A 13,599-nucleotide genomic window follows, 5' to 3' on the forward strand; every position below is an offset into this window, starting at 1 on the left:
TACACCTCTCCCCTTCTCTCCAGCTAATTGGTGCCCTTATAGAATCTTACCTGACAATGCCCATGGGCAACACCCATGCAAAAGCACATTCCTTGTCCTAGTAAATCTCCAAAGGTATTCTCAGAACAGAAACCAACATTCTAGACTCAAGCCTCACCTGATCAATCCTCCTCCAAGAAGAACCACATCAGTGGAGCATTCTCCATGCAAGCTGCATATTTTTCTGGGTAGCATTTTTGTTCCTTTAATAGATCTCGGCTAGACAGTGCATGCACTGTCTCTTTGAGACATTTTTGTTTTACACACAGAAGGCTTACAGTTCACCCATAACTTACCATTGGTTACCTTCATTTGCATTGTTCCTATTTTCATGGCATGCGTGCGTCATGTCTTTATCTTGTGTTTGACCCTACCCTGGAGCATGGACCAAGTGCTTGTGTCCTTCCACTGCTCCCATGTTTGGAGCTATTTCCTGTAAGAGTGCTTGTGATTTCAGGCCATCTCCCATATACCAATCCATGTTGCTCCTTTTTCCTAATCCATGTTTCTTCTTTTCACTTCCACCCACCACCAACCCTTGCTGCTTCTTTTCCCTCCCAGCACCCTGATCCTGTCTGTTTTTTTCTGCTCCCCACCACCCTCATTTGTGTTCGCCTTTCCCCGTCCATCTGCTCCCTCCCACCCATTGTTGTGTTGGGTTCTTATCTCCCACCTGTTTTCCATGCTGTTGGCTCTCACTCTCATTGTCCCAACCAACATAACAAAACAAAGTACTATGACGTGGACACTTCTCACCACCCAACCTCCACTCCTCTTGTGCAACTTTTCCCACCCCCTTCATAGCCTTTTTTTCACTTACTTTCAGCCATGCGGAACAGCAGCTGTACTGTACTGTATACGACCTGACTAAACAACATTGACAAAGGCAACAACTCTCACGTTGTCGAGACCTATTGTCTTTGGCAGTGTTTAATATATTGTCTAGGCACTGTCGAGGGTGGGAAAGCTGTTTGGCATGTGATCGTGGTCCACTAAAGTGAACTCCTCCAGGCCACAAATGCCCTCTTGGACAGTGACAGAGATACATATGCTCTAAGGAGAATTTCCTGTGTGTGGTCCATGTAGAGGGAGATGGGGACTAGTTTCATCTCTGAGCTGGCCAGATCCACTGTAACCACCCTCACAAAGAGGAGGCTTGCATTCCCACTTGATTCATATTCGGTGGGCATCATGGGTGTGTCAGTAGCATCACCAAGAGGTGGTTTCATGGTGGCCTGATGTTTGCGTAGTCAAGGATTTCTCCAACTAGTGGGTTTGTGATGGCTCGACAGTGGGATGAGAATCAGTTTTTTCACCAACAGGTGGGCTCATGGTGCCCAGGTGATGGGGTTGATGGGTTGAAGTCAGGGATTTCTCCAAGAGTGTGGTGAAATCCTCACCTCTTTGAAGGGAGTACATTGTAAACCTCCTGGTAAAGTCTAAATCATAGCAATCCGTCATTAGAACAGATATTTCTGTAAAATCTGTCAATTTCCTTCTCTTGCTTATAGAGAATAATAGAGGACTAACATGACCCTGTAGTGTTCTGTTCTGACCAGACCCCTTGCATCTTGAGTGTGTCTGCTGCCCCGTCACCCTGAACCACACTGTGTCCCCCATCACATGCCACCAAATACCAGCAACCCAACCTGACGTGAATACATGGGGGCAACTTTTATTATTGATTATATTTATTTCATTTTATCTCTTCATCCTACAGACACAAATCTAAAATACAAAATAAAATACAATGCAATTGAAAGGATGAGAGCTGTAACAAGTGAGGCTTTCCATATTCTGTGGTGGGACACTGAGAAGTGCGGTAGAACAGAGCTCTGCTATGCACCAGCACACACGTGCCCACTGCTCTTCCCTGCAAGCACACGTACACAGCTCTGTCCCGCTCTGCCTGCTGCAGCACACACGTGCCCACTGCTCTGCTATGCACCAGCTCACACGTGCACTGTTCTCTCCTGCACACGTTTATGATGAGGCCTCAGTCTGGAGTGAGTTCACCGATTCATGGAGTTACCTAGTAAGCACATGGACTATTGATGGTGCATTTTATTCAAAATCAGGACAAATGGCTCCAGGCTGCACCCATGCAGAAGCGCAGAACAATCCATAACAATACATAATACACTGAAGCAATATTGCAGGTGCCATCCAGTCTGGATTGCTGAAGAGGTGATGATGCTGCAGCCAAGGCGTGGAACTCACTTCCAACGTCAGATGCATTTATATGGAATTCAGGAAAAATGCTTCCCACCGTTCAGCTGTAAAGAAATGAAACAACACATAAGTTCTTGTATGACTACATGAATGAATAGATCAATACATGAACATTTTAGATACTTACCTAGCACCGAAGCTAATTGAAAGACGGCAGAGTATAGCTGTTTGCAAAGCTTTTCATAAGCTATTATCTAAATATGTATTAATGGCAAATGAGTTTTGCATCTGCCACTAATGTATGTCCAACAGTTCTAGAAGCTTGGATAAAAATAAACACAAGAAACAGCGCAGAGTAATGTGGCCTCCTTAGAACAGCCGTTCTGCTTGAGGACAGTTGAGCTGTGCAGGAAGGTACTGTGGATGTTTAGGGAGCATCTTTCATCTGTGGTGGAAAGTGAGGTAGGACTACAACACTATTACTGTTTGGCTGTGGACACTGAAATAGGATTCACCCAGCAAGTAATCAAGGTAGAAGAACATTGTGTAATTTATTTAAAGGAAAACAGGGGAAATTCATCCAGGACTATATACATTGACCTCAATGCTTTGACGTGCATACAGTGTTTGGACTCTGCCATCATTCTGGGAAATTATTACTGGATTTTTGCAACAGCTTATCCTCTCATTGTGTTAACTGGATCTGCAGTCTGTGTTCAGGACTGTGTGTTCAGGTGAGATGTCGCTCACTGGGATGGAAAGCTTGTTCTTCCAGTGAATATCATTCTGTGCTGTTTTTCATATTTGCAGTGGTGTATTTTAATTATTCTATCTTGAATGTTTAGTGTAAATACTCTTGTCCATGCAAGAGTGTACTATGAGCTTGCATGTGTGCTCTTGTTACGTGTGTAGAATTTTGGGTGAGTGTAGGACTGGAAGATACCCATTGCAAAAATTCCCTGTGTATGGAATATGTGAGGGTTGAAAAGATACCCAGTGTGTGAATTCCCTGGGTGTGCATATTTGTGAGGGCTGAAAAATACCTGTTGCAGAGATTCCTTGGGTTAGTGGATGTGAGGGTAGGCAGATACCCATTGGGGAGAGAGATTCCCTGGTTGAGGAGATGTGTGAAGGTTGAAAAGATACAGACTGTGCGAATTCCCTGTGTGTGGGGATGTGTGAGGGTTGAAAATATACCCATTATGAGAATTCCCTATGTGTGGGGATGTGTTAAGGTTGACAGATACCCGTTGTGGAAAATCTCTGGCAGAGAGAATGTGTGAGGTTTGGAAGAGACCCATTGGTTTGGTTGAAAGGCACTCATTGTTTAATTCTCATAATAAGCCCTGTGGGTTGGGATGAATGTAAAGAGTGAAGCGGCAAATTACTAAGCAGAAGGGTGTGTGTGTGTTGCACCCCATTGTTGCATTGATCCTGGTTGTGTTAGCAGTATAAAGTGAGTGTCGTGTTTTGCACCCTGATGTAGTATTACTTTTTCCTTATCGGTTACGGATCAACAAGTGCGGTAAAGAGTGTTTGTTTCTTTTCCTGTTATGCAGTTTTCTGTCATGTTGATCCGATAGTCTAATGGTATCTTCTTGCTTGATAGTTTATGTGTTTGAATATTTACAGGACTTCCATCTTTTGTCCAGTTGTATTTCTATTTCTTTTCTAAGGGGAGGAGATGTGTTGTAACCTTATGTTGTTGTGATGCATCCTCTCCACCCCTCCATGGTCCCTCGCTTCCCTGCTGCTCAGCCAGGGTGTGTGATGTAACGGGATGCTGATGAGTGCTTGAGTGAAGAGAGGGTCAGTGGTGAGAGTGGGCCGAGCAGTTGGATGCTGCTCCTGGTGGGGCATTTACCCATTTACTACTTACCTTTAACTTGTAACATAAGACACTTTGGCCCTCATTACGAGTTCGGCGGGCAGAAAAGGCCCCCACCAAACTCCTGCAGTCCGGTCACCGCCAGTGCGGTGACCTTCCAGCAGCCCTTATTACGAGTTTTCCACTGAGTCAGCGGGTGACAGCCCACAACATTGATGCAGGCTCGTAATTGAGCCGGAGGCAATGTTGCGGTGCATAGTGTGCAACAGAACCGTCACACTTTTCACTGTTTGCTAAGCAGACAATGAAAAGTGCGATGAGGGTGTCCATGGGGATCTCTGTACTGCCAATGCCAAGTGCATGGGCAGTGCAGTGGTCCCCAGGTGGCCCCCTGCACCCCATTTCCGCTAGCTTTTACATGGTGGTGCTACTGCAGCACTGCCCGGGCGGATTAGGACTGCCGGCACCATTGCCCCTCCTGTGAAGGGAAACTGGCTGTGCCGGCAGTCGAACCGTGGTGCTTTTGCCATGGTCATAATGTGCCAGTCTGACTGCCATCGCAGGTCTGGCGGGCCTTTATCTTCATAAATCTTTATCTTTTAACTATGTGAATGGCAACCTGGCATCCTGCCTACAAGAGTGGGATCTTCAATTACAACACTGTCCGTATACTGAGTACCCTTGCCTCTGACTTCACTCTGCCTTGTGCCTGCCTGATGCATTTGTCACTGATGTGACTCCATTTTACAGGGATTCAATATTTCTGGTCCAGAACTTTCCCTAAACAAATTCTCATTTTCAGGTGAGTTAGTTATATTGAACTGAACACAGACTACAACTGTCAGAATGAAGTCATATTTTGCATGAAAGTAAATAAAGCAATAAAAGTTCTCCTGGTCATCCGGTAACACAATATGTTTGGCACTTCATAAAGAGAGCTAAAAGAATATAAGTGTGAAAGGAGAGGTAACAACTCTTTGGCGTTTCACCAGGAGAAATATCCCACTGATGGCCATGAACTCCAGTTCAGTTGGAGCTAAATCTTACATGACTATTTTGGCTGTAATTTTAATAAGGGTGGACAGAGCTTTAATTCTATATGGTACTACACAGTAACTTAAAAGGGGTAAGTTGGCACATTAGAAAACAGTGAAATAAATAAATACATACATATAAAAAGGTGCCGAATGGTGCAGTTTCTCACCTTAATTTTCCATGCAATCAGTGTTACCAGCAGTCCATAGAAGGCACTCTTGGTTATGAGCAGCACGTAGGTGAACTTAGCCGTGTTTGCACTTTTACGATAGGATTCTGAAAGAAGAACGTCAACTTTATTTAGTTGTCAAGAACCCTCTTTTGTAGAGTTCTAGATTAGACAAAAGACGCCTATGTATGCAAACACTATCTTAGTTCATTCCCGGACTCACAAACTCAAACTCCAAATATTTGTTTAGCTCAGGTATAATAAAGTCATTTTAGTACCAAGCAGTTGAAGGGCCAAATTATTTCTCAAAAAACAGCAGCCAATTGTATTCAGTGTTTACTGACTGGAAGATGCTGAACTCTCACTGAGCTCCTCTGACCTCGAGCTCACGGGGGTCCATAACGTTAAGCGTTTTGGTGCACTTATTAAGATGCTCGCTGGACTGTACTGAGAAGATCACTCGCTGCACTGATCTGAACCATGGTCCTTCCTCTCTTTTTATATTCTCTGGGTGACATTACTCCAACCGGCTTAACACCCTTTACCCCGCAGGATGCACTATGACTGTATGACCCGACTTATTCTTACTTTAGACCAGGATTATCCTGGGGATCATGTGACTCAAAGCCCTTTTTTGGTTTGGTATTCTAATATGGATTCAATTATTCATCCTGTAAACATCTGGACAGGTCCTTTTGCTGATCCTGATTCAGAAAGGATCCTTTATCATGTTGTCAGTCATTGCTTGGTGTGGGATGGCCGGTGTGGAGGTTGGCCTGCAGAAAGCCGTGGCCCGCACAGTGCGCAGATGCACAGGACCAACGCCTTCCTTGATCATCAGCGCTCCATTAGGAATCTGCCGACTTTGTAGAAGGACCTCATGACTTCCAGACTGTGGTCCAGAGTAGGACATACTCATTTGTTCTTTTGTCAGCTACAGGCAGGCCTCAATGGATTAACCCCCGCTAACCACTGAGGCACTGTCCCGCTGCCCATGCCGACAATATGGCTACCACATCGTGTCACAAACACCACAAAATACTCAGATGTTTCCACAGTGTTCCCTGCCACACAAGAAAACACAAAAGCACTGACAGTCTTCCAGCAGAATTCTACAAACTGAAGAGTGGTGCGGTTTGAACAAAAGTCTCTCCACAACCGAAAGGAAGGCTCTGTCGGACTCACCTGTTGTCACCCCGCCACATCCTGGAGGGAGAAAACAAAACAAAATGTCAGCACAGGCATTTGCATTGTTATTTAGTTTTCAGAAATGACAAACAGTGAATTGAGCCATCATCAGGGGAGGCTAAGGGAGCTGATGCTGAGCCCCGATCACCAAAGAAAGAGGCACAAAGGACAACTGATGCTCTCCTGTTTTGTACCCTGTTGACCTGGGCCTTGCCCTGCACAGACCACAGAGAGCAGGACCGTCCTCTCTGTGTGAAGCTGTGAAACAACACTGTGGGGATATGTAACTGTCTTAAACTATGGAGGCCAGACACTTACACCCATTCATACCTGAAAGGGCATTTATTTGTGTCTCTAGATAATAATGTGTTAGACAAACAGATAAAGGATGACTATATGTGTCCTGTGCTCACTACTTGTGTAATAGGGTGTGGTGGAGATTGTATACATCCTGGGGCACACTTGGAGAAAAGTGATTTCACATTAGTTTTGCTGGTATTATTTTAATACATTGAGAACACACACGATCTACATTTTCAAATGTGAAAAGTTTCTCTAAATTGAGATAATATCACTTTGTTCCATTTTTGTAATACACAAGGAGCAGAAAAAGTGAAAAAACAATTGTTCTATTTTCCTTTTATCACGACTTTACATGGACTGGGAATTCTGGGAATTACTCAGCTGAAGAAATCCACAAAACACCTGTGTTTTCAGCTTCACAAGAGATTCACAAGTTATTTTACTTTGCCCTGGTGCAAGTATCTTTCAGTAATGTGGACTGGAGCACAATGTGTTACTGTGTCCCATATTAGAGAGACAATAAAATATTGCAAAACGTCTTGGTCCTGTTGCTTGCACCAGTGAAATATTTCTGTAATGCAGTCTGTTCTCCAATCTGCTCTCCTGCAAAAACTTTTATGGGGTTTGTGTTGTGGAGAACATTGCAATCAAATACCTACATCAGCAAACTAAAGTGAAAATGGATTGGTTTTATGTTTTTTGTACTGGAGGAAAGGCTATGAAATGTCGCCCCCAAAGCTAGAGGATATTAAGTTTACATTAGTTATTTTACAATTTTGTATCAAAGTACGTGCTACTAGACTAACTTAAAAATTATATTTGTATATTTGTACCTATTAGCCCATGCACAACAAGTGCCCTTATGGTTTGCTCTAAATGTTTGCTTTCTGCATGGATTATTTTTCTCTGATGTTTAATTAACAATAGTCACTAGTCCCTGTTAGGGAAAATCTGAACCGCTATGTGCTACCTTATAGAATCTAATGTATATATATATATATATATATATATATATATATATAAAACGTGACCTTTTTCAATGTGAAGGCAAAATACATTTATTTGTTCTATGAAATTAAATGACTAATGTTCCTTTTCATAGACACATTTGACATCTGTACATAATATGTGCAATTGATATTGTTTATGATTAATATTAGATTCACACAAGAGACAATTAAAACACATTTTCCGTTCTGTATGAATTATGCTGAATGATGTACTAGAAGTTGTACATGTTGTAACGTACAATAAATAAACAGCAGAGTCTGTTGGGCAGCCCCGGGCACAAGAACGCGCCAGATTGTGACAAATGGTGTAAAGATGCCTTCTCGCTGGGGGAAAGGGAGCCGCCCAATGCAAACTGTCATTTTGCCAAATGTTTGCGGAAATCCTGGCACCGGAGCTGCTCAAGGATTCTACAAAACTGACTCCACGAAGCTGACTGACTTCCACATGTTCTCAAAATTAACCCTGCAAAGTTCAACACACTCATCGCCTATAATGTGACATAGTTTTATTACTAGGATTCACCAAAACTTGATACAAGTGAAGTGACTAGAGGTTTTCTGAACAGCTACAAACATAAATCACGACTGAATTACATATTTCAAGTGAACCTTATTTTTGTTTATTTTTTTATTTAAAATCAAAATCTTTTAGTTCATCTGTTTACTACTTTTCAAATGCCTTGTTTATGACACATTTACCCATCCTCCTGATGGGCTTATATTTTTTCTAGCAGGCATGAAGTCCTCCCACCCCGTCTAGGGTGAAATCACGAGCCCTACTGTGCATGTTTGAAACAAGGAAATATAATGGGGTGTGGACGGGGTGAGAAAAGGCAAGTGATGCCCAGCCTACAACAACATATTCTCTTTGAACCACCCTGTCCCTCGCGTCTTACCCTCTCGGCCTCTGGTCTCCTTGACGATGTTTTGTCTCGTGGGTTCGAAGTACACCTTACACCTGAAGGTGGTCTGCGGGTTCAACCACTCCTTCTTCGAGAGCCGGAGCCGGCTGCTCAGGGAGTACATCTTGTCGCTGCCCCGGGTGGGGTGGTCATCGGTCTTCACCCCTTCCGTCCTCTCCACCCCGTTCACTGACCAGCTCAGGACCACATGGTCAGGGTAGAACTTGGTGGCCAGACACACCAGCGTGGCGCTCGCTCTTTCTTTCACCTCGTGCAGCGATGGGTCGAAAAGAGCCACGTTTGGTTCCGTGATGTTGAGTCCATCCTCTGGAAATCATGGAAACCACATTGCCTAATTACTTGGCATTTTGCTGGAGAACACACACCATTTATTTACACTCACCAACGCTTGTTGAGGATACTCAGTTTATCTTGATATGCACATTGATTCATAAGAGGTGAAACTGATTTGTCTGTAGATCTGTGCAAACGCCATCTTTGTAGATGTCTAACCCTGACAACTGACCCCAGTTGCTTGCACAATTGTTCACAGTCTTTGGTCTAATTTAGATATTGGCGGATGAGTTACTCCATCACAACTGTGATGGATATCCCTTCTGCCGAAGTCTAAATCACATAGGGTATAATGACATTTAGATTTCGGCAGACGGAATAATTTATTTTTCATTATGTAAATCAGGCCCTTTGTTTTTGGCCTGTGCTGAGGCATCAACAAAGGGCTCTCCTACGTTCTATGTTAAAAGCCAATGCTGTTGGCCCCATGCCGACAATACCTCTGCATTTAGATACCATAATAGACTCATTTTGATTTCTGAATTCTTGTTTTAAAATGTCACACAATAAGGCACAGAAGAGATACTAAGTACAACACAAACTTTGAACTTCAAATCGCCTTTAACAATGCTAATAGCCCCCAATAATACAATTACATTCTATGGTGATGAGTGGAACACTATTGTATTGTCCACAGTTTACCACTCTTTCTCTTTTCATTAGGACACGCCCCTTTCACCCAACAACACCCCCCCTCATCCTTTCTCTACAGGTGAAATATTCCAGCCTCAGGACATTCCTGCAGCTGGGAGTTTCCAGTGTTCACTCTGGGCCATGTCTGCCCATCACTACAGCTTCAGCCATGCTGAGACCCGAGGGTTGTACAGGACTACCAGGCCCCTCAAGGAGAAGCCACATTGGCAATCATTGATCTTGATTTTATGGCATAGAATGTATTTCCCTTTCGAATACCTTTGGTAGCCTAATTGGCCCATTCCTTAAACTATTTTAAATGTTAAAAGAGTAAAAAAGTGAAATTTGCCAACTCTCATTTTGTAGACAGTTACTGGTAACAATGTACAGCCACAGCCCGAACCAGGCACTGTACGTGTTCACAGATAATGCACCCCGTGCCTTATGGCACACAGTAAATTACCCCAAATAAAGGGAAAATCAAAGACAACATATTTTACATTTGTTGCATTTTGTTAGAGGAATATGTGGGTTCTTGTGTAATTTACACTCAAAAATAACTTTCTGAAACTGATTCCTCTCAAAGTGTCTTGAGATAATTTTGCCTTTGACCCAAAATTACCACGTGTCCTTATTTCTGAAGATGGTCTGAAAAGAGCCAGTTTGTTACCATCTCATCCAAGGGGCACATGTTGAGTTTGATGTGAGACTTACCTACCACAGTCAGTCTGGTGCCTGATCCGAAGTACTGCTCATACCCGGAGCACAGACACACAGGGCAGTCACAAAACCTGTGTGTGGACACCTCTGCTTCCAACAGCTTGTGGCTTTCACAAGACTGTTGTGTGGCATGACTTCGAGGCACCTTCGAATATGATGTGGTCCTAGGTGAACCGAACCTGCACTAACCTAGACATTCGAATTTAGGGGTCATTCCAGATTCAACATCTTTTCCTGATTTGAGTTTAAATCATCCCCTGACTCGGCCTTTTGGATTTCACGTGAACACACAACATATTTTTGGTTGAATGCACAGTTGTGAAGTCAGATTATGGGTCGAAGTCCATCAAACTACTTCGAATTACAGCTTCCTAATGCAATTCATTCTACTTAATAAAGTTCCGGGCGTCTCAACTTCTAGGGGATGTGATGTTCAGGACTCTTATTTATAGTCACGGATGTGTCCAGCTCATGTAAATAAAAATACATCCTTAGGGATCTAATAAAATGTTTCTTGGAGACACTTTGAAAATGGCTTCATCTCTTTACATTTAGGATCTAGTTGACTATGTTTGCCTGCATAAAGGCCCTTATCAATTATTGGGAATTTAACATTTATTCTGGAACCCTTTTCTACGTCCTTCTTGTTTACTTGTTTCCTTAAAAAAAATAAGATTTCCCTCAGCCAATCAGCGTGCAGGTGCGTGAATTATAAACAAGAGAAGTGTCAATGAAGAACCATGTACCTGACACTGTGACTTGGGTCCCACTCCAAGGTCCAGTCCTGAATCTCCCCCAGAGCACAGCCTTTTCTCACCTTTACAAACCCTCTGTCTTCACCCCTTGGAGAGCAGTGAGTCCATCTTTTGTCAGCTCCACCCCTGATGAACCTGCTTCACGCAGGACATTTACATTTCTTATGCAAAGTTTTATTTGTGTAGATTGCAAAGACTGGCAGTTATGCAAAACCTCCTCAGCAGGCGACAATTAGCACAAGAGGTTTGAGGGTGCTACAGAAAAGCACATTTATTTATCAAATAAAACTACTGCCCCTGTCCCAGATATCTGAGGCACTCACTCTATCTGTCCGAGGATCACACCGAGAGTCAGTCTATTTAAAGCTATAGACAAGTGTAGACAATTAAACCACAGACAGGTGTTTCACATTAAAGTCCACATGTCCCAGGGTGGGCGCCCTGGACAGACACACAGGCCCTACAGGCCATGGCCGGGGTGGTACTCTTACCTAGGACAGTCAGCTTGGTCCCCCCTCCGAAGTACTGAGTGTCTCTGTAGCACAGCCTCACCTGGCTGGTTAAAAACTGGAGTGGGGGTGTAGGCGGTACTGGTGGGGAGCACAGAAGGCAGGGGAACAGGCGGCTCAGTGGGTCTACAGGGGGTACTGTGCCCCACTTTATGTAATCAGGGGCATGGACAGTAGGGTACACATGTCCTCTGAAGTATATCATTCGTTATTTCATCAGAATGAACCGACATTAGGATTAAGATATGGGTCGGTGTTAAACACACACCTGAGAGGCGTCACAAACACACGTTAAATCTTCCACTGAGAAAATGTGGCTTCAGGCGAACCGAAGCGCTTGATAGCATTGAAAAAACAAGTCTAAGGGGAGATGAGACTATATCACTGCCCACAAGGAATGTATGGCAATTTTACAGGCACTTTGTGACCATGTATCTCTACAGAGGGGAGGTTGGGTTTATGTTTGCAATAATACATGAGTTTACTACAAGAGGCACTGAATGTAGAACTTCGGTCCTATGAAAAGTCCGCTCATAACAGCACAATCGCCTGACCAGGGCACACCTTGTCCTATGTCACACATTGTAGATTGAAAAATTGCGAATAAATACCCGGGGAAGGACCTCAGGGGTCGGCCCTCTCTGTCTACACTAATGCTTTACGTTTACAATAAAACAATATCACACAGAGGTTGAGCACACCTGAGAATCTTTGGGAAATATTTAAAAGTGTAACTAACATGACTAAGATTCCCCACTGATATACTCACACCCTACCCCCCTTTCAACAAATGCTTTTACAGATTTTCCATCTGATGTGTGTTATTCATAATTTCTGGAATTACTCTATTCCCTAGAAAATAAATCTATGTTCTCCTGCTTTGGACAGAATTGTTCTTTTTCCAAGATTGGTTTTGCTAGTATCATTAACAAGTAGTTGGTGCATAGAAATCGGACTAGAGGAATGGTGTTGAGTGACCCCCCCCTGCATGCCTTAGGGTTTCACTAATTCACACAGTTCCATTCAGCTCTGAGATACAACGCTGAATTGTGGGACACCACACGACTCTCACACCTCAGCTACCACTGCCAGGACCCCACTAGGACCACCCCTCTCCAGGCCACCGCAGACACTGGATCGTGTCCTGTGCTTTGGTGGGATAGCATTCAGCGTCCTAAAGTCTTGTTTTGCTTCCATTGAACTAATTTAACTAACACACCTAAATCAATGACTTGTAGGTTAGAAGCTTCAGGTACACATAGTTGATAACACTGATGTCTTCTTACCCAACACGGTTAGTTTTGTGCCTTGCCCGAAGTGAGCTGCTTCGTAGTTTCACAGTGATGAAGCAACAACAGAAAACTGCCACAGTCGCTAACAGAGAATAAGGCGCCCGCACTCAAGAGAACCCACCGCTAATACTTGTGAAGAATCTGTTACCCAACATGCTTTGAGGCAAGACTGAAGGTCAGGGCTCACACTGAACATCCTTTGAGACCCTCACCCCATACACATGAACAGCTCAGCTTCTTCACACTTCACAAGGAGACACAACCTGGAGTTCAACAACTTCAGAAGAAAGAAGGAGTATCAGTGTGTTTTGGACATTACACCGGATTGAACAAGTAGACAAAGTTCTCACCGAGCACGGTTAACCTGGTTCCTTTGCCGAAGTACTGCTCAGAGTTAGCACACAGTGCTCTGGGACCAGACAAAATATACTGCATGTGTTGTGAGTTTAACAAATTCACTCTACACCAGCCATGAGATGGGACCTCTTTTATTTAAGTCTTCTGATCCAAACTGTATCTACCCAAGGTTTGGCTAAAGGTAGGAAAGAGTTAGTGCGTGGTGGGCCTATTGAGAAAAGCTCTTTTTAAGACATATATGTGTTTAAGACAGAACGGGTTGGAACTTTGAAAGTTTTTATTTTCAATCTAAAAGCAGAAAAAAACTTTTCACATGGACTGTTTTGACTCATG

General features: G+C 43.5%; 1 gene segment (V, D, J or C); it reads right to left on the reverse strand.

Annotated features, from left to right (window-relative positions):
* Positions 1-1,757: 1,757 nt before the first annotated feature.
* On the reverse strand, positions 1,758-13,344 carry LOC138246735 (M1-specific T cell receptor beta chain-like). The segment is given in 5 exon segments: positions 1,758-2,315; positions 5,244-5,350; positions 6,429-6,449; positions 8,641-8,973; positions 13,260-13,344. Coding segments are annotated over 5 exon segments (573 nt in total).
* Between the last annotated feature and the right edge of the window lie 255 nt (positions 13,345-13,599).

This window comes from Pleurodeles waltl, chromosome 7, assembly GCF_031143425.1.
Source record: "Pleurodeles waltl isolate 20211129_DDA chromosome 7, aPleWal1.hap1.20221129, whole genome shotgun sequence".
Classification (NCBI taxonomy): Eukaryota; Metazoa; Chordata; class Amphibia; order Caudata; family Salamandridae; genus Pleurodeles; species Pleurodeles waltl.